The 22,448-nt window shown below is 38.3% G+C and overlaps 1 protein-coding gene across 1 annotated transcript in view; it reads right to left on the reverse strand.

The window, feature by feature from the left end:
* Positions 1-22,448, reverse strand: part of LOC124164269 (dihydrolipoyllysine-residue acetyltransferase component of pyruvate dehydrogenase complex, mitochondrial) — a 30,332-nt gene that overhangs the window by 4,928 nt on the left and 2,956 nt on the right. Inside the window, exons 2-7 of the mRNA XM_046541515.1 lie at positions 18,800-18,978; positions 13,852-13,988; positions 9,353-9,628; positions 5,844-6,029; positions 2,065-2,297; positions 1,300-1,462 (exon numbers count right to left, since the gene is read on the reverse strand). Of these exons, the coding sequence (XP_046397471.1) occupies positions 1,300-1,462; positions 2,065-2,297; positions 5,844-6,029; positions 9,353-9,628; positions 13,852-13,988; positions 18,800-18,978 (1,174 nt within the window). The remainder of the gene's footprint in view (positions 1-1,299; positions 1,463-2,064; positions 2,298-5,843; positions 6,030-9,352; positions 9,629-13,851; positions 13,989-18,799; positions 18,979-22,448) is intronic.

The following is a 22,448-nucleotide window of genomic DNA, read 5'->3' on the forward strand; positions in this document are numbered from 1 at the left end:
ATGTCATTCCATGTACGTAATCGCCGCTGCATTAAGGGTCTCTAGTTGTCTCGGTACGATTTGCGGAGGTAGTTAGGCTGTCTCGGGGATGTCTCCTTGGTATGATAAGTGGAGGTTTTACGAGATAAATGGTTCACTACAAAGAGGTTTGCCTATAAATTTACAGTGAGTCCTCGTTTAACGTCACCTACCGTTACTGAAAAATGTGACGATAAACGAAATGACGTTAATCGAAGCATAATATCCCATAAAAACAATGTAAAAATTGAATATCGGTTCCTAGACCTCACAATTCCTATGCGAAAAAATTTTTGCGTATCATATCTGGGGCATTTTTTACGATGGGAATGCCAAACTTTGGCATAAATACGAGTTCCTGTCTTCATCGACGACAATAGCAGCAGTGACGTAAATCCTTCTCCATTTTTGTATCTTCCCGCATTTGCTTTTCGGCTTCGCTATAGTGCGGTCCAATGAATGCTACCAGACGCTACAGACCGGGGATCCGGTGCTCCGGTCCATAGGCCCTATCCTCGCTACGAGAATTTCTTTTCGGACCGGTCAGGAGCGAAATCAAAATGGCGCAAATGAGAGAGGGCGGGCAATCTGGGATTATGAAATTGAAGAGATGGTTTTAATTGCGAATTGAGGCGGGTATCATCATCGCTGAAACATCGTCGCAGTAACAGGAACCAAAATTATTGTGAACATTGTTCTCTTGGGCATTGTCGTGGAAATGTCTCTGATGCTAAAATTTGCCAAAATCGTAATCGCAATTAACAATTTACACACCGTTTTACACTTTGAATAGACTGACCGTATTACCGCCCACGAAACAAACAACCTGTAACGCCTGCCACTTCGCCTTTTTTCTCGCGTGAAATTTAAAATACGTGACGTTATTGCGAAGCGAAGGGACGATAAACGAATCACGGTCGTAAAATTTTCGTGACGTTATCGCGAAATGACGTTAAACGGGGTGACGTAGAACGAGGACTCACTGTACATGTAAATCTGACGGGACCGTAGGGGTGGTATGAAGTATGGAGGTTTACGATGTAAAGAGGTTCACTACATAGAGATTTTACTGTACATGCAAAATAAATTGGTCATTGTATTTGATACATCAGATTGCATTTAGATCTTATATGAAGATGTGGCCTGCATTGGCTGGGAAATATCATTACTAAAATACAGTAATGCAGGAGTTCCCTATAAACAAGGGAGTTACCATTACAGATGCAAAGGAAAAGCCTAAGGCAGAAATGATGGCTTTTAACTTCATATGCCCACACATACCTGGAACTCATTTGGCTGGAGTTTCCCAGCTCTAGCCTTTGCAGCAAGAGACTGTACATCCTGGCATATATCAGCTAGGCCTTTCCTCTCTGCACCAAATACAATGGGAGTGATGAGACCACGAGGAGTTGACACGGCCACGCTGATGTCCACTGTGTGATACCTGCAGTGGTGGAAAAATGAAAATATTAAAAGACTCTCTTACAAAGGCAATTTTGCAAATATTAAGAATACATGTGTAACTGTCTTCCACATTCACTGGTGGGGCTGTGGTTAATTTGATAAAGGATATATTCCCTGAAGAAGACAAACTAGCCAATGATAAAGAATTTATTACCAATTAAAGAATTTCAAATTAGCCACCGAGATTTACAGCCAATCAATTAGATGGAGTAGGGATTCAAATATTCGAATGAGGCATATTGAATACACGAACACAAGATTCAGCCTTTCACTATCCTAACAGTACCAACTTGACAGTGACTACAAGATTTTATTTTACCAATACCACTTAATTCAGGATTCAATGGAATTCATGGAAAAAGAATTTGACACATCACAAAAATCAAATGTCTGTCATCCACTTGGAATGAAAAGTACCATTTACAGTCTTGCCTAGTTTAAATGACAGCTGCAAAGGAAACGGGATTCAAACCTACATTTCTGCATGCATGCATTCTTCATTCTCAGGACAATGGAATTTCATAAAAAATCTCGGTAATTCCATGGTTGAAAAATAAGTGATTGTAGGGAGAGGGCACTTACTCCCGAATGACGGAGCCCAACCATGATGAGTTCGCCTCAGGCACCTTCCTGCACGCAAGGGCCGCTGCCTTAATAATGAAGTCATTGACACTAAGCTTTGTTGGTTTACTCTCTCCCTCTTGACCCTTAGTAGCCTTCTTGTGTGCGGCTGCAAGCATATCATTCAGCTCCTTTCGAAGACTCATCACCCGATCCATGTTGATGTCCACAGAAAGATAATAATGTGGGATATTCTGTAAAACGCACAAGGGGTAGATAACATATTAGCAGGGTTGTACAATAACAGATTTTCTAACTCCAGCAAGATCGAAAAAAATTGAAAAAATTTTAATCTTTGAGTGAGTGAGATCTGATCGAGACAATTTTTCTACTCTGGAATTCTGATCACTTTCATGTCTCAAATATTATTTTATCCATGTCAAAATTTAGCTTTTTTCCATAATTCGTATCATCAATACATGGGCAGTTGCCGTATTCAGAATTATATATGCTGAAAAAATTAAAGGGCATGACATATATTTGAGTGAATCAACCAATGTAAAGAATACAACGTACATCCTAAAGAAGAATCCTTTAACATAATCAACATTGGTTACTTATTTAATCTGTATATTTAGGACAAACAAAGTTTAAGACATCTAAATTAAGATTCCATTGGACATACAGTATCATCATCATCACTGGTCAACAATCCTAGGATTGGTTTGACGCAGCTCTCCACTCAGTTCTCCTATCAGCTAATCTTTTCACTCCTACGTATTTCTTCTCTTTCACATCTCTCTTTACTTGTTCCATATATTTTGTTCGAGGTCTTCCTTTTCCATTCTTGCCTTCCACCTGTCCTTCGACGATTGTCTTCATCAGGCCATCATGTCTCAAGATGTGGCCTATAAGGTTGTTCCGTCTTCATATTAAGGTTTTCATGAGGCTTCTCTTCTCTCCTACCCTTCTTAGGACTTCCTCGTTACTAACTCGGTCGATCCATTTGATTTTCATCATTCTTCTGTAGCACCACATTTCAAAGGCCTCTATCCTTGCTTTCTCCGCTGCGGTCATTGTCCATGCCTCACTTTCGTATAGGAGCATACTCCAGATGTAGGTTCTTATAAATTGTTTCTTTACTTCCATATTTAAGTTTCCTGCTGTAAGCAGGTCTCTCTTTTGGTGGAATGCTCTCTTCGCCTGGGCTATTCTGCTGAAAATTTCTTTCTTGCTTCTCCCGTCACTAGTTATCTTGCTTCCCCAAATAACAGAATTCATACACCTCTATCAGTTTTTGCCTCCCTATTTTAATGTTGGTCTTGACTTCTTCTCTTCTGCTCAAGGCCGTATCCAAGATTTTGTTCTGGGGGGGGGCACAAGGATACCTCGTAATACAAAACAAACCAGAGATGCCAACTTACAAAAAATATTGGGGGGGCCCAAATCAGGGCTCTTGCCCCGGGAAATTTTAGAAGTAGTGAGTTTAAAGTTTTTCAAGCATTTTAGAAGAGTCATATGATCAACATTAGAACCCTGATAACTCGAATCTCGATATCTAGGCACTCCGAGGAAAATCGACAAGCCTGACACATGTTTTCCTCACACCCATAAAGAATTTTTGGGGGGGCTCGGGCCCCATCAGGCCTCATGGAGTCGGCGCCACTGAAACGAACGCAATGATAATGGACCTTATTAAAAACCTTGCATATTCGTAAGGGTCTGGGGGGGGGCACGTGCCCCCGTATCCCCCCCCCCCTAGATCCGCCTATGCTTCTGCTGCATACTAAGATCTTGGTTTTCTTCGTGCTTACTTTCAGTTGATATCTACTCATTACCCTAACCATATTAACCAGAATATTTTTCAAATCCTTCTCTGTTTCTGCTATAACGGCTACGTCATCGGCAAATCTTAGCATGCTTATTTTTTCTCCATGGATATTCACTCCCAATGCCTTTTCTTTGATTTCCTTAATGGCTTTTTCAATGTAAACGTTGAAAATTACGGGTGACAATGTAAAGCCTTGTAGCACTCCTTTCTTAATTCTTGCTTCTTCACAGCTGGGCCCTGATTTTATCACGGCTACTTGGTTTTTGTATAAACTGTGGATGATTCTTCTGTCATTATAAAGAACCCCAATTTCCTTTAGGATTCCAAGCATTGTGCTCCAATCCACGTTATCAAACGCAACGAATGTTGGCTTGTTCTTTTCCATTCTCTTTTCTATGAGCAGTCTTAGGGCCAATATTGCTTCCCTTGTGCCTTTGTTTTTTCTGAACCCAAATTGGTCATCATCCAAGTACTCTTCTGCTTTTCGTTCTATTCTTCTATTGATGATCCTTGTCAGTATCTTTGATGCATGTGTAGTAAGGCTTATGGTCCTAAAATCTTCGCACTTCTCCGCTCGTTTCTTCTTAGGAATAGGGATTATAATGTTCCTCTCGAAATCCTTTGGTATCTCACCTGTCCTATACATTTCACTAATGATTTTGTATAGCTGGTTCAACGTCTTCTCTCCTGAATTTTTGATTAGTTCTGCAGGAATGTCATCAATGCCAGACGCTTTATTTATCCTGAGGTCTCTTACAGCCGCATCAAATTCCGATCTTAAAATTGGGGCTCCCATGTCATCGGCATCCAGTTCCCTCTCGTTTTCGATAGCATTCGTTCTGAGGCGACTTCCTTTGTATAAATCTTCCAGATATTCCTTCCATCTCTTCCCTTTTTCTTCGTTTTCAATCAATAGTTCTCAGTTTTTGTCCCTAAGGGTATTACATCTTACCTTTCCTTAATTTCCTTACCTTACATTTCCTTAAAGTGGTTCCTCACTATCCTATAAGCGGCCTCTACTTTTCCATGTTTAAGATTGTTTTGCACGTCTTCGCAAATGCTTTTCATCCACGTTTCTCTGGCCTTCCACGCTTAACGACATATTTCATATTTCTCACATACTGTAGAAGATCCATTATCCAGAAATGTAAATAACAGAATGATTTAAACAACAGAAGGCTTTATGGAGTTTTTCAAAAGTTCTATTTTAAATGTCACATTGCCGAAAATACGGCTATGTTTTCAAGTGTATGTACCTAAAAAGTTGTCGCCATTCATTAGCCTATCCTTTGTTCATATTGTTTAATAAATCCGTTGAAAATGGCACAGTCCCAAGGGCACTAAAGACCAGTTATGTTGTACCCATCTTTAAAAATGGTGATAAAACTGATGTGTCGAACTACAGACCAATTGTACTTCAGTCTGTAATAACCAAAGTTCCTCAGAGTATAATTGTAGATAGCTCCTGACTTAAACTCGTCGACAGTGGAAGAGCAACATGGATTTCGGCCAGTTCGTTCCAATAAAACTAACCTCCTATCATATCAAGGATACATAATAAATTCCATGTCCCAGAAGTACCATGTTGATTCAATCTACACAGATTTTTTTTCTTTTCCTTCTGGTTCTGCTACCTTCACTGGAGGATAATCCGGAAGATGGGCAGTTGAACACACAAAGCCCTATTGACGCCATGGTTTAGAAAGGAGCACATTCCACAGGACAGACAAGTGGCACAGGCGGGGGCCATGACTAGGCCACAAAACCATTTTCAGAGTAGTTTGAAGCACCCAAAGAGGGCTATTGAAGCCACAATAAATCATGGCCGTTTGCCATAAATGGGAGATGCCCAAAAACTACCTTAACATCAAAAAACTCTCCGTAAAAATATCACGACTGAGAGCTATGGAGGTAAATGAAAACAATTTGCCAAAAACAAAGAGGCCATGGAGCTAGGAGATTCATTTACCTGTTTTGACTCGGACAACCTCTGAGCAATTACAGCACGGATATTGGAAACTGGAAGATCCGTATACACTGCACCAGGCGCTCGTGTTTGAGCTGGTGCCGCTGAAGGAGCAGCGCCAACAGCTGGAGCTGATGCCAAGTCAGCAGCAGTGATTGAGGAATAAATACCGGATCCAGACCCCATAGCCTATGAAAGGGGAGAAGTAAATGACAAACAAAATCAGTAGTAGCATTTTTAAATGGGAGCATGTTTCAGTGATGACTAATCTGAGTAACTAATGCTGACAATTTTTGATAACCATTTTCTAGTGTTTTTTTAATGAAAAACTTACTTAACCCTTACTTCCTTTAAAACAATTCTAAACAGCTTTGAAAATCCATTCATTTCACACAAAATTTAATTAAAAACTTCCGAAATACAGAATTTTACAATAACTTATCTTAAGCTGCAAGTTATAACAAACTTTGAAATGCTCAACATGGCTTCTTTGAAACATAATAAAGATACACTGTCGTACGTTCCACAGAAGTTTTAATAACCAACCCACGTTTCAACAAAACACTCTGTCATTTTCAAAGGTGCATTGTCAAAAACTGGGTCGGTTATTAAAACTTCTGTGGAACGTACAACAGCGTATCCTTATTATGTTTCCTATCACCATGTTCGGCCATATATCACCATCCAGCCTTAAGTTCATCAATGGTTTCTATGAATCCAGATCTACGGGTACAGCCATCTTCCAGCTATTAGACCAGCCATTTACAGCTTTCCAGGAGCATAAATAAGCAGCTGGTGTTTTTTTTACCAAAGAAAAGCCTTCGGTTTGAATTTATCATTCAGTTCTACTCCCCAAACTACAGTCAATGGGCATTTTGGCAAAAGCTCTTTCCTGGTTGTCATCACATTTAACTGAGCACCAACAATTTGTCAAGTATACCGCCAGAAAAGCAGAATGTATAACTAGTCAAATCAAATTCCTTGACTCTCATAGCAGGAGAACCCCAGGTTTCTATCCTAGGACCATCACTTTTCCTAATTTCCATCAATGATTTGCCAGACAAAGCCAAATCAAAAATTTATTTTATACACAGATCTCAAGTGAGATTAATATGAGGAATCTCTCTACTATCAACCAAAGCATGTCTTAATGGTTTCACAATAATGTACTGCAAGTCAACAATGACAAAACAGTCTTCCTTTAGTTCCATGGCAACTGGTGTCAACATATCTCTAGTATGCTCTTACATGTTGGCCCTCGTGTGATTTTTCAGGTACAAAAGTTTTTAGGTGTCATCCTCACTGATAACCTTAAATGGTACGCACATACTGACTTTATAACAAACAAACTATCCACTGGCATATTTATGAAAAGAAAGCAGGCTGAAGTAACTGCCAATTGATTCTTTGAAGATTATTATGCCAAAATATACCCACACCTAACCTACTCCATAATCTTACGGGGGAATGCTAGCTGCAGCCACTAAGTTTTCTCTACGCAGACAAGCACAGTGAAAGCCATGGCCAGAGTTTCCATGCCATCACTTTTTATTGTGAACCTAAAACACTTGCATTCACATCACTGCATATACTCAATTGTTCCACTTTTGTTGAAAATAACCCTAAGTACTGTTGTGAATATGTATGTGTACTCCTATGCATGTTACTATAGGTTTCTTTTAAATAAACAAGGTTATTGGTTATGCTCCATTTAAAAAGAAAGTTGTCATTTAATTTGCTTCCTAGTTACTAGAAATACTTCAAGTACTTCCCAATTAATAGTTCTATTCACAATCACTCAACCAGAACAACTGATGACATACACCTGAAAGATAACCCCGGCACTCTCTGCCAAAAATATGCCTATTCCTATCCAAAATCTAGCACAAATTAAAACCTGATATCAAATATCTCCCCCCTGCAACATTTAAGAATGCTCGGAAGAAGTATTTACTGAGCAACAACAAGGTTCCCACTCAATCTAAATTATAAAATTCACGGTTTTTTCCAGGTTTTCAAGGTCTAAATGTCGTCAAATTCACGGTCCGTTGATGAGCCATCGTTGGCAGAAATATTGATGATGCAACAATCACCGGCCACACGTTAACTAAAAATTTAACAAACGCGACAGATGCCGCAAATGCAAACGCAGCAATGTAAGTGTTATCCCTCATGACGTCACCTATCGATATCAAAATTCTGCTTAAGGTTGTGGGTGGGAATATGGAGGGAGCAGTGAGGTAGGGAAGTGAAGAAGTGTCCGATTTTTCACCAGGGTTGAACACTTTGTTTACCGGTCTACCAATTACAGGCTCAAGATCAATGTGTCGTCATGGCAAAAGGACCAATAAATTGCTCTCCCAACACATGTACCTATGGAGATAAACACGTGGACGTATCGATTTTTCTTTCGATCTATCAATCATAGTTCTACACTCAAGTTTGAGAGATTTTTTAGGTTTTATGACGGAATTCCTGGCTTTTTCCAGGTTTTTTTCACGGTTGACGAAATTCATGGCTTATTCACGGTTTTAAGGTTTTCACAGTTGAGTGGGAACCCAGAACAATTACTATAGCCTGAAGGGCTTCATGCTGGGTTCTGAGTGATTTTTGGTCCATTTCCTAATTAATGTTTGTAACTATTTCATACACCTTTTTATTGTATTTCTTTATAATATCTTATTTCATTTTTTATGACTATGGCTTCCATTGTCACCTTAGGTGTGATTTATAGGAACAATAAACATTATGAGTAGCAAAGAAATGGTCACCATGAAAAATCAACATATTGAGCAAACAAAATTTTTATAACAGAGTTAGGAGGAGTGAAAAACCCCACGGGATATTTTCCATGTCCACCTCTAAGTACCGATCTGCCCAAGGCCCAATGCTTATGAGTAAGAAACACACACAGGAGCACTGCAAAAAATACGCCACTAATGGAGAAGCTCCCCTGCCTCCCGCTTGTTTTTGACCTAGGTTTATAGATGTCTGACTCACACTGAAAACCAAGGCCACTCAGTTCCACTTTGGACTTGTGACCGGGGGAATTGGGGAGGAAGATAAGAAATTCGAGTAAGAGACGCACCCCCATTTTCAGCAGCAATTTCTGGGAATAAAGGTGTGTTTCTTACACAAGTTTCTACGGTAGTTACTGAAATATGAAGGACCCAATACAGACAGCATTTTCGACTTTCACTCCCTGAGCTTAAGAATAAATACTAATTAAACAGGCAAATGGAGTGAGCAGAAATAGTAATGAAAACATTTAACAAGTAAATAATGTTTTTAATACTTTAAAAATAGGGACAATAGACATGGTACATATGGGCAAGATGAGGCCTGCTATTGCAAATTCATCTCCAGCAAGTCGGCTCTGTCATTTGAGTCTAAGTTATCTACAATTCAACACATGGATATTTTCTGTACCCTATCATGTTCATGACCCAGTGACTCTCAGTATAGACATATTAGGTACATGTAAAGAGAAGAGAAGTAGCTAGGTTGCTTACCGCAAGATCGATGCCTTTTTCAGCAGCCAGCTTCCGAGCCAGTGGGGAGGCAAAGACACGACCTCCTCCACCTTCGACTGGTGGGGGAGGTGCGGAGGCCTTGGGTGGTGGTGGGGGTATAGCTGGAGAGGGTGGGGCAGAGGGTGTGGGAGGGGGGGCAGGGGCAGGTGGGGTGGGGGCCTTTGGTGGCCCCGATGGTGCATCAGCCTTTGCAGTGTCCTTGTAATCCTTAAAGGCTGCCACATCAGCTTCATTCTCCACTATGATGCACACCAACTATCAATGAGAAAGTACGGAATACGTAAGTCTTCATGAAACAACTGCAATGTAGAGAAAATATTGGGAGTGAAACATACTGTGCTCTCATAGACTCATTGGCATTCACGAATAAGATATTAGACTTCTATTTTAGAGAAATTACAACAACTCTTTGTAGTTCAAAATCTGTGGCATGTCGTGATGGATTGCCAATCCATGGCTTTGCTAATACTAACACTAAAATTTAAACATAAATCAGTATATATAGAAGGCTGTCAATGATGCATCAACAAAACATGAAAAATATCTGAGCAGATATTTTTCATATTCTGTTGTCAGCACTGACACTTATGTTGTTTACAGTAATTGAGTAAAACAACACTATGATTCCAATATGATTTTAATATTGTATTAAGGAATGAGAACCGCAACAGAACTTCTAAATAATTATCGTTCCACCCAACCAGGCCCTTTTTTGCAAGAGAATGATTCAGTTTCAATTATGATGGGTACTTCAGCCACACTTTTTCAGTGATCAGTTGATCATGATGTCATGACCACTCAAAGAGAGTTCACTGAATGCAAGGGTATTGGTTATTTGGTATGGTTCTTCAATAAATCTCTCCTTTTACTTTGAATATTTTTCCTTTACTTTTAATTCTTAAGAAAATTTTACACATTCAATACAAACTTCAATATATGGGTAGTTACGAGGCTAACAAACAACATCCGCTGCCAATTCAATTTTAAATTTCAATTGAATTTCCCAATATTCAAATGAATTTATTCATATTTAATTGAACAAACAAAAATTCAATTAAAATATTGAATATTCAATTGAAATTTAGCAAGTTCAGTTGAATACCAAAATATTCAATTGAATTTTAGAAATTACAATTGAATTCACCAGCAAAATCTCTGCTAGGATTCATTATCACCAACCACCAATGATGGCTGATGAAGTGAGCATGGAAGTTAAAACTGCTACCATGGTTTATGCACGTTTAATCCTTACTTCTTCAAAAAAGATAATGGGAACAATTCTGGCACCTACCTTGGGTAGATAGCTAGCTTAGTCAACGAAAACAATGCCGATAAAGTTAGGTATCCTATTAATCTATTATACAGTGGAACCTCGTTACAGCGAGTACGGGCTATAGCGACACTCCCGCTATAACGAGAGATAGCCGATGCACCGTCAATTGACCCTACAATAAACGTGTTAAAAAATTCGTTTTTACGAGACCCTTTTGGTGTTGGCTCTCGCCATAGCGAGGGTTTCACCGCCGGAAGACTTTCATCAAGACTCCTTAACCTCTGTAATTGCTAGCGATCTGTTAGAAATGAAGTTAATGGAGTGCTCAGTCTCAAATTTATGTGGTAAACTGTCGTTCGATAAATAAGTAGTTAATTTTGGTGAAAATATTGTGGCATTAGCATTCGCGAATGCTTAATCTTCTTTTGTTCCTCGGGCGGCAGAAAGCAGTCGGCAGCATACCCGCACGTCCGTGAGTTGCGTGAATAGAAAGCATTTGATGGCAGTCACCATGGCCAAAAAAACACCAAACACGTCTAAGCGAGAAAATAAAAATAAAGGAGTAATATGAGTGTCGAAATTAAATTTATCTTCCTATTCGCTCTGCAAAATTAAAAAAAACAAAAGCGCCCAAGGAATGCAGACGATGAAGAGTTATAAGGAGCTTTGTTCGGGTGGTTTTGCCCATTCAAATCTGCGGGAACTTCTGAGAAAGGGGCTACGCCCAAGCCTGAAGCGGAGTATTTTAGGGATAGATTGCGAATCGAGAATTTTAAGAGTGCGGAAGGTTGATTATACTAATGCGAAGCACCAAAAAGTTTTCTCCCCTCACAACTCCCCTGGTGATGCCTGCGGTGTAAACCTGAAGTCGTGGAAGAGAGGACTCCGATCATAAGTATCTTTAGAAGTATTCCCCGCGTCATATAACATACACGAAACGGAACTTTTTTTTTATATACAACTCCCCGACAAAACCCTTGCAGTATGAGGTATTACTTGCAATGATGCCTCTAAAGGTAGGTAGTGCGCCTTAGCGATGATGTAGGATGTACGAAGCAATGATACTCAGCGTGAATTGTCCGGATGGACGTATTTATTCTCCGTTGCGGATGTACAAGGGTGAACTATTCGGGTCATTGGTCGGAGTCGTACTGGCGCTCTCTTTTGTTACGTAGGTAGCCGAACATCCCCTGGTGGCCGCTGGAAGAACTCACAGAACAACTAACTCTCGTTTGCAGTGCCGTGGTAAACTCGGTGTATCATTTCAAATACGTCGCGAGCGTAACACTCAAAAAGAAACTTTTTTTCAACAACGGTAATTTTAATCACGTCATTTTTCAAGCTTAGCAAACTTTTTACCGTAGATGATGAAGATATTACATTATCTGATAGAAAAAGTCTTCCAAGGCGGGAACGTTATACAACCTTCCACCGGTAGAAACAAATGTAATGCGTTATTTCACTTCACTGCCGGTTAACGTACAGAAACAATAAACATACACCAATGGAAACCTTTGAGGCATTAAATAACCGCGATACTGTTTTGTCAGTTAATTTTTGAATTTTCAGTGGAAAATACCAAAATAATAGAATGATCACGTAAATGAACTAATTAAATGCATAGAAAAATGACTTCGTCGGTTGTGCATTAGCATAATGATTGACGAAACAATGCTTTCCATGATTTTTATTCAGTGCGGCGCTTATAAATGGTTTGAATAGTTAGTCGTTGTTCGAGTAAGGAAATTTAGTGATGCAAAAAACATCGCCTTTCGTCTGGATTTATGCTTACGTTTATCGGATAGATGTTTATCTGTCGCCGCACCACTCCTGTTCCTGTATATCTGTCCGCAACAGGTATATTGGCTATTATTTGCTCCACCTCCGGTAAAGCGACAATTCGCTATAGCGAGTGTTTATTAGTGCACCGTGGGGTGTCGTTATATCGAGGTTGCACTGTACATGTTTACATGCATGTGGTTGACTGAATTGTGGTTAAAGTATATGCTTTTGAAGAAAATATTTATTTATATCAGTATTATTTAACCTGTGCTTAATCCTCCCTGTGCTGAATTAAGTCATTCATGAGTCTCTTCTATGATATAGTGAAAGACTTGATGTGATCGTTGTTTTTTAGTACGTACATTTAATAATTTATTGTGTCTCTTCAGTTTTTGACCAATAATGAAATTTTAAATTGGAGCTAGATCAGTTACCAGGTAAGTGTGTGAAGATTACTGTCATATATGTAATATCAATTCACTCAGTTCCATGACATCACACAGCTCACACGTTCAGTGATTGGAGAGATTGCTAAGAGCAGCTGAATGCACCCATTGCCCAAGCAAAAGAAGAGGGGTCATTCCAGGCTACTTAGCGAGGATTTGACTCTAGGACACCAACACCAAATTAAAATACTATTTCAAGTGCTTCATGAAAATAAAACAAAACAGTATAACCACAGGTATTTTAAACAAGGCTGTTTTCACTTATATGATTGTTTTGCCACTAGCTATAATTGTACTACAACACTATCTAGTTATCTTACGATTACAAGTAACATTAATGCTGAACTCACATAGGTGTAATCCATGCCATGTACTTGAAATGGTATATCCTTTGCCAAGATAGCATCGCAAACAAGATGTGGTGGAGTCAGAGATGCATGAGAGAACTCACTGATGATTGCAGATGTGTAAACAACTTTGCCAAGATATACTATTAGTCTGTTTCAATAACGCACTACTTGGGGCACAATGAATAAGTTACACATTTAAATCTCTCCATATCATTATCGACTAAACCTGTTGCCTTATTGACGGCATATGAAATGAGCGCATATGCTCGACTGTGATACATACTTTTTGATGTATGGAAAAAATTTGCAATATTGATGCATACAATTTTTAAAAAGTAGTTATGAAAACTAGATGATGAAATTATTTACAGGCTCAGTTCTCCATTGAGTTATTTCAGAACGCTTTGCTAGTCAAACTCCCGGACTCAAATACATACCATTTTAAAATTCTCTAAGTGGCACTGTAATCTTGCAGTAACATCAGGCAAGATTGTTCAGCAACCCTACAAACATGCTCATACAAGTGCAATACACATTCCTTAGCGAAGATATATATAGAAATGACAATGGCAATTTGCAGATTTTTTAAAAATGACAGGAAAGAAAGAGGAAATTATGGAAACAGACCTTTCCAATTGGGACATCTTTAGTGCCTGCGGGAATGAGGATCTTGGCCAAATATCCTTCTTCAGGAGTTTCAAAACCCATTGTCGCTTTGTCAGTTTCTATCTCAGCAAGCAGATCCCCCTCATTCAATTTGTCCCCTGAAAAATAATTATAGATATAAGTACTACAGGAACAGTGATATATGTATTTGTAGCTCTAATACTATTGTAATCATGAACTGTAAGCCATTTTTAACCTCTAATTCTAAACCTACTGAGGAAGTGAGACTCTGGTGTCAGTCTCCACTAAACATTGTTTAAATTGAATAGAACCAAATGATGCAAAATACCTTTTATTGGCCCTTTATCTGATGTTGTATTCCAAGCCATTCCGAAAAATTAATACTATGTATGCTTTAATAATAACAACACCTTGGGAAGATGGCTTAATAATGCAAAAGATGTAATTGAACCCAAATTAAAATTTGGTATGCATAAATAAATGTGTGACAATTGTGAATCTTGCTATATCGGCCAAACAGAACAAAATTTCAAGACAAGAGTGAAGGAGCACACGGCATGCTGGAGGAAAAAGGATGATTCGTCAGTCTTCACCCGACACCCATGGGGTATGGGGCAAAGCGACTTTGAACCATAAATTCAGCATTTTACCATTGAAGGGAGGAGGATGGATGCACTGGAGAGTAGGGAGATTACAATACGTGAAAACCTTGTAAACAACATAACCTTTCCTAAGTCATCCCCCTAGTTACTCATCACCCTCCCAAAACCCCACCCCCACAACCCCAATGACAAATTTTGTTCCCCCTCACCCCTTTCCACTCCCTGCTTGGCCAATCCCAGCTCCGAATACAAATCACCATGTTTATTCATAAATTTATGCATATCTGCCCTTGGTGGTGGCTGAGTGCAGTCCTTGCCTGCGAAAGTGAAGTTTGTGGGTTCGAGTACTGCCTGGGTATGCTAACTCTATCCAAGGCATGGATGTTTGTCATCGTACATTGTTATTTGTTGTAGCCCCCTAATGTAAATGTCAATTAATGCTGTTTTAGGGATGATGAGTATAAATAATATAATATATAAATATCCTTCAACATAATGCAGCTCAAAGCAACTTGTTTTGGCTTACAGTTTGTACACAGCTGCATTGGTGATTGAGCGCTTTGGTGTATGTATGGATGATATGGTTTGCTATTATGCCATGCAAATTCACTTCCCTAAGTTAATACATACATGGTAAATACTTAGGTGGTATACGTGGATTGGAATTTGACCCAGATCTACAATATTTAACATAGGTACTTCACATTTTAAGTCTTCCTGCAAATGAAGAATGGAATTCTTCAAATTGTTCAAAACAACAATAGCAGGGAACACCCAAAATTAAAAATTGGCTTTCGTTATTTAAAACCAAAAACATATGAATGAAAAACACTCACGCCAAATATTAGAGCTCAAATTCGATTTTTAACCGAGATAAGTAGCTTTGAAAGTCCGCTAGGAGCTTCGGCCACGCCCACGGCGCGAAACGTATTTCTATTGGCTGACGCCGCGTGACGTGTGAACCTCATGAATGTCGCGTTGAGTAATGCTTGAGGAAGCCGTAAACACACTACGTTCGTGGAAATAGTGGCCAAAAGTTTATCGTCATGGCGAAACACAATGTTAATTTTGTTCTGGCAGATACCAGAAGTGTGCTGACATTATTAACAGGGACTCTGGACAATTTTTTGTCTGAAAAAGAATCATTTCATTGAAATGAAACTTCTTAAGATGAAATGTTTACACTTTTGAAAGAGACAGTAATCACGGCAATTATCGTGGATGTTTTAATTTGTGGACTTACCATCACAAAATCCTTTACTTATTACTGGTTTTTAGTTTCCGGTTGTAAATTGTGAAATAAATTAACAAATGTGCTATAGCTATAGCTGTTTTCTTGCCCTCTGAAGGGAGGAAATTTGGGGTTCTCTCCGTTTCTTTTAGGAATAGCATTCAAATTTTGTTGGAACAGCATTTTTTAAAGCAGAGGTCTCGCTTTGGTCTACCTATGTTCCTGATAAATGTTCAAGTCAGTTTCGTACCATGAAAAATGGTAAACAATTGTCATCAAAAAGAAAGAGTTACTCAGAGATGGGGATTTTTTAATGAAAATATCCGTAAGTTCACTTATATTTACATCAGAGTTACACGTACAGTCACTTTCAAAAGTTTTAGGACAAAGTTTGAGGCACCACTTCTGCTTCTCAAGGAAATTTAGTATCCTATACTCCTTTCGTAGTTATCTGCTGCATAGTGCAAAAAATCCACAGAGGAAAAATCATTCGCCTTGACCGGGATAGGCGAGTCCCGGTCCCGGTCAAGATCGCGGTCAAGGAGAATCGCGGAGATCCCGGTCAAGGCGAATGATTTTTCCTCTGTGGATTTTTCGCACTATTTGTGCATTGCGGGTGACTCCGTAAAAAGTTATCACCGTGGCTAGTCCCGGTATACTTTCATTATCTGCTGCACTCCGCTTACTTTCCGCTTGTGATTATATACACGCACACAAAGGGACAAATCATTTTATATTGCAAATTTATCATTCCGCCTCTATTTATGTAGGGTGTAATGATTATTTCGTGAGCATTTACTGCATTCTTGCACCGGTTTTTACCCGTCGTGGTTAAAGTAATTATTATATGATTTTTTTCATGTAACGGCCGTGACCCGGGTCGCCGCAGCGGTGGCCTAGTGAGCAACGCTTTGAGCTCGGATAGTGAAGATTAAGGGGCCGGGACTGTCTTTCATAATTTTTTCAGCTCCTTTTCCTGCTTATTAACAGGTTTTTTACAATCGTAATTTCGCAGTATTTAATATTATGCTTTAATTATTGCCGATGCGAATTTTTAAAATTAAGAGAAAAATGGTGGATAACATCCAGGCGTTAGCATTAACGCACAGTTTGAAGTCTGGCGAAAGGAGTCACACATTATAATTTATAATTTGTCAATTATTCTTTTTCGATTAATGATAGTTCAAACTATTTGCAAGTATTCATTCAGTGAGTATTTCCCTCCGGCTTCTCTGTTTTGTTGTAAGATTTGCAAAGTTATCCGTGTTTATTATTTACTATGTGTTCTTCTATTTATAGACCTGGCGTCACCGGGATTCAAATGTGCTTATTTCTGTTTATTGTGAGCAATTCGATATCAGTGTTCCTGGAGTACAAATTTGAGATTATCATGTAATAGGTTGTACTATTTGACACATTACCAGGTTAGCGTCGAAGACCCTTTCCTTGCAGTGGTTGGCTTTTATTGCGCAAGATAGAAACAAAGAGTGAACACCAGGGCAAATATGCAGTAAATGCACACGAAATAATCATAATATCCAACATAAATTGAAGCAGAATGATATATTTGCAATTAAAAAGTAAAATTTCCCGTTGAGTTCGTATATATTTAAGCACATACGAAATGTTTGCGATGTGTGGTCAAAGACAACAGAAGGAGTAATGGAAACTAAATCTCTATGAGAAGCAGAAGATATTTACATTAAAATGGCCCTCACACATTCTACAACAGCCAATTTCTAAAGGAATATGCAGTCTCCGTACAGCGTCACACCACCGCCTTCCCCGGTCTAGGTCGTTCCACACCACAAAAATACTTTTCTGGGGTTTAACGAGAGGTTAATTCACATCTCGGCACACAACATTATACATAAGGTTTCCTCCCACTCATTTAAAATTCTCCGTTTTATCTAGTATTTACTTATACTTGAAATAACGTATACGACAATGCACTCCTTATGCAAGCGATGCAGATATCATGAGGTTCACACGTCATCAACATGGCGTCGCCCGAGAAATACGTTTTTGGCGCGGAATTCAAGTTGAAACTTCAAACTGCTCTAGGGGCGAAATTATTCTGCGCTCAATGGTAAAATTTGGTGAGAGCCTTTCTTACACCCATTGCTTTATAAATCAGACAAAATATTTGGTAGTGTAATCCCTTCTATTATGTAGTTACATAGACTAGATTAATTAGGCTGAGAGAAGCACAGTATTAAAAAGAGGTCAAAAGTGATTGGAAAATGATCATGAGCGGATATAATCACTATTTTTAATTATCACCCCTTAATGATTCTCACTCCATTATCATAGATAAATAGCTTTCTAATGTACTCACATTAATCATAATATCATCCATAATAATCTCTTGATTTTTAATTTACTTGGTGGTATTCTGTGCAAAGAAAAAGGAATAGACTAACTTTTACTTATATCCCTTGGTGTTATTACTGGAGTTTTCATGTAGGCTCATATCAGTAACGTACACCCCATAAAATATGTCCACTAATATTAAATGTGGCCACAACTCCATTAAAGACATAACATTAAATAAAAAAAATGAAATTATAGGTTACAAAATTAAGACTTTCGAGGCAGAACATTTACAGGTTTTACTACTGTGGTTTTCATATGATCCGTCATGCTCATTTTTCAAGCTGGATGTGGATTCTGAATTCCCCAAGCTAGAATTCTTAAAAATGGGATCTACCACTTTGTACCTAGACGAGCAATGTACTGACAACATCCAGAGCCAATGGGGGCTTCGCACGAGGGGTATGCCAAGACATCAAGGTATGAGGCAGTCGCATACAAGGTGTATATGAGTAGACAATAAACTCGAGCCACCATTGGTCTACGTGTCATTTACATCGAAGTTCCCTTCCTCCTTTCAGCCAAATCTGCTGATTGCTGTCTCTTGCATTCCTAATTGTTGCCTTTGCAGAAGATTTTGGTAGGAAAATAATTATGATTATTTAAGCAATACTTCAATTTTGAAAATGATTATTTTAAACATTCCCTACCACAAACAGAAATTCAAAAGTAATTCTCTGATTTCGAGGTATTCAAAGATACATAAAAACATTGAAAGAATTAAATAAAGAGCTAAATTCACCTTCTTTTTTCTCCCAGCTGATGATTGTGCCCTTTTCCATGGTTGGAGATAATGCAGGCAGGAGGACTTTCTCATGACTAGGGTAGTTGCTGTCAGATGCATAGTAGCGTTGTCTGCTTGACAAATTGGGAGCATTGATGCTACGACATGAAGAGACTAGATGAGATGACACAGGTGCCCTGAATTAGAGCAAATATTAAATTAGACCTAACAATGACCGTAGTGAAAACTTCACAGGATAGAGGTATTGATTTCACCATTTTCACATACTACTTATGAAAAGAGAAAATTTAAGCAAAATAATACTTTCAGTAATAGTAATTCAGTAATTTCAATTAATGCTAACTTCATGAAATATTTTTCCCAATTAAAAAACTATTAGACCTTAATTCCAATAGCAGCACAGGCATTTGGACTACATGAAATGATACCAATATCTAGTACCGATATATATATGTACAAGGCTCGCGGAGGCACATATTCTAGAAGGGTTGGATTAGAAACAACAGTCACCATGACTAACAACTAATGTTTACATAAACCAAAGCTGGTCCTCTTCCCTCCAAACCCAATAAGGGAAATGCAAAATTAACATGTAAAATGAAATTGTCAGCCCCCATGGTGTCGTGGTTAAGCCTTGCACTGCTAATCCTGGGGTCACGGGTTCGATCCTGTCTGAGTGAGTTTTTGACCATTCAGGAAATCAGCAGGTCTGGTCCCTGGATGAACTTAACTCCGGCTATCCCTTGCGCTATAGTGACGAGCCTAGCTCGTCATGAACTTTTGATGCCAAACCACTCAATGACGAGTGTATCTCGTCATCGGTTTCTCATAATTTTAGCTCTATTTTGACAAACAATATAATTATTTTGAAAGCTTAACAATGTTAAAACATTCATAGTATACATAAATAATTCATATTTCATGAAACATGATACATTGGAAGGATACAGGAATTAAGGCTGGGGGGGGGGGGTTTAGGAGCAACTATTACCGGGGTGTATGGGGGCATGGTATACCCACCAGGATAAGCGATAGGTACGAGATTAATAAATTGCGGAATTTTAAAGATAAATAGTTCAAAACGGTGAGTTGTAGGGCTTTCTGAGGGATATTTTATTCATCCTTACACTATTGTATTAGTAATATCAATCCAATTAAGTAAAATGGATTAAACTTAAAAATTTCTCTGAGCTCTGGGGGGGGGTTTATCCCCCAAAACTCCCCCCTTGCTGCGCCACTGATTGGAAGGAATGATATGATATCAGTCGAGTAGCAATAGCTGTGTTCTCCATGTTTAACAATCACATTTTATTATACGGTTCTACGTTGATTACAAAATATCATTTCATTGCCAATAATTTAAAAGAGAATCTCAGAGAAAATAAATAGAGAAAAGGAGCATGATATTCAGAAAATTAATCGAAGTGGAGGGGGTTAAGTATTCCAGAGGAAAAAAACTAGCGAGGGACAGACAGGTCAATTTGATAAGATTAAACATTAAAATAATAATAAAAGATAAAATTTATGAATTGATTTCAAAAAGCAAGAAAATATATTTAGTTGCAGTGAACCTTAATGGAGTATTCCTTGCAGCACAATGCTGAAAATATTGATCAGTTGAAAATTCACCGGTCTCAATCTGGACTTCAAATGAAAGCTAATTCCAAATTTAAAGTTCTTGGCTCCAGATCAGTTCAAAAAGCTTTCTTCTGCGTAGATCAAGCCTGATGAGTTCCACTCTCTTACATCATGGGAGTCAAGAACTTAACTTTCATTTTAAGGAAGATGTTTACCCCTATGTACCACACGTGCATCTAACTCCTCTTGGTGACTTTAAATTGCAAAAAACATCTCACATTCCAGTAAATAGTATTTAAGATAAGAGATTCAGCAGCAAGTTTATTATTTTCCACTCAAAATTGCATGAAAAATTTTGGCAATGCCAGCAAAACTGGAATAAGTTTATCTTTGACAGTTTTGTAAGGGAATTTTAAGCCCACTAACATAAATAAAATGAAATCAGTAGATGCTAAAAAAAGTCAAATGGTGTTACTCATTTTTATAAACAAACTATCATTGGAATTATTATGTTAGCGAATGAAATTATTACGTTACGAATGACAGGGGGCAAATTTGATCAAAATTTACATATGGCTCAGACAGGAAGTGGCATGTATATATGTATTTGCTGCACCGATTCAAGTGAAAAAACTATTTGACTTTTTGACTCCTCTCATTTTTAAAGGCTATAGTGGAAAGTTGCACATTTTTGTGGGTCAACTCTTCTGGGGATTCCCACCAGGTTAATTTTTCCATAATGGCCAACGTTTCAAGCTCCGACTTGGGGCTCATCTTCAGGGCTGAATGTAGTTTTATTTGTTTGTGGATGCTAAGTCTCATTTTTTAAATAAATATAAAGAATAACTAAAACGGTATGATTACAGTTCTTTCATTACACCAATATGAAACCTAAGAAACAATCTATTTCCATGAGTGACCTTAAAAATTTTTTTTTAATTCTTTAACTATACTAACGAGCAAATTTGGTCAACTGCATCATGACTGGCTAGCTCTGTATTGCTAGATGGCATTAGTTTCAGATTTTTGTCTTTACAAACCTTCCCTTACTTCTAATATCTTAAGCAGAACAGGTTTCCAGGTATTGCTGACGGAGTGCCCAGAATCACTATTGAAGTTATTTTCCTCTTGCTTTATTTCTATAGCTTCCTTCGTGAGGTGATCCCAAAAACCTTTGGTGTGGCAAATTAGTTTCACCTCTTCAAATTTAATTGTGTGGTCTTGGCTAACACAATGTTCGGCAATGGCAAATTATTCCAATGACCCAAGTCTTTAGTGGCGCTTATACTCCTTGAGCCTAGACACAATGGTGCAACCAGTTTCTCCAATATAAGCTCCCTGCACTCACATAGGATGCAGTAGACGCCATGAGTCTTGAGACCGACTGGGTCCCTCGCTTTGACCAGCAAAGGAAAAAAGAATAAAATCACGAAAACAAAAATCCAAAACTAACACCATCTAGCATCACAGAGCTAGCCAGTTGATTAAAGTTGCTCGTTATTACAGTTAAAGAAAATTATTTTCTTTTTAAAAAGGTCACACATGGAAATATATCGTTTCTTAAGTTTCATATAGGTGTGATAAAAGAACTGTCATCATGCTTTTTAGTTATTTTTTATATTTATTTCAATTAGCTAAATTTATTTTAACAATGAGACTTAGCAACCACAAACAAATAAAACAGCATTCAGCCCTGAGGATGAGCCCCGAGTTGGAGCTTGAAACGTTGGCCATCATGGAAAAAAATAACCCGGTGGGAATCTTGAGAAGAGTTTATCCACATCATTCGCCGGCAAAGCATCAAATCATATTTTGCACATTTTTTTGACAAAAATTTTGATTATATTATGATCACTGTTTGGTTGTAAGACTGCTTTGTATGCTACCAGGTTAAATGTATACGTATACGTTTTGGATGCAAGAGATAAATTCTATAATGTAAGTTAAACGTAATAATAGACTTTTTATCTTCATCCGCATTCGATTCAGAAAGAGAAAATAATAATATCAAACAATCACATACCTTAATTACTGGTATTCATGACTTCATATAGATTGTAAAACTGAA

The sequence above is a fragment of the Ischnura elegans genome, chromosome 8 (assembly GCF_921293095.1).
Source record: "Ischnura elegans chromosome 8, ioIscEleg1.1, whole genome shotgun sequence".
Taxonomy (NCBI): Eukaryota; Metazoa; Arthropoda; class Insecta; order Odonata; family Coenagrionidae; genus Ischnura; species Ischnura elegans.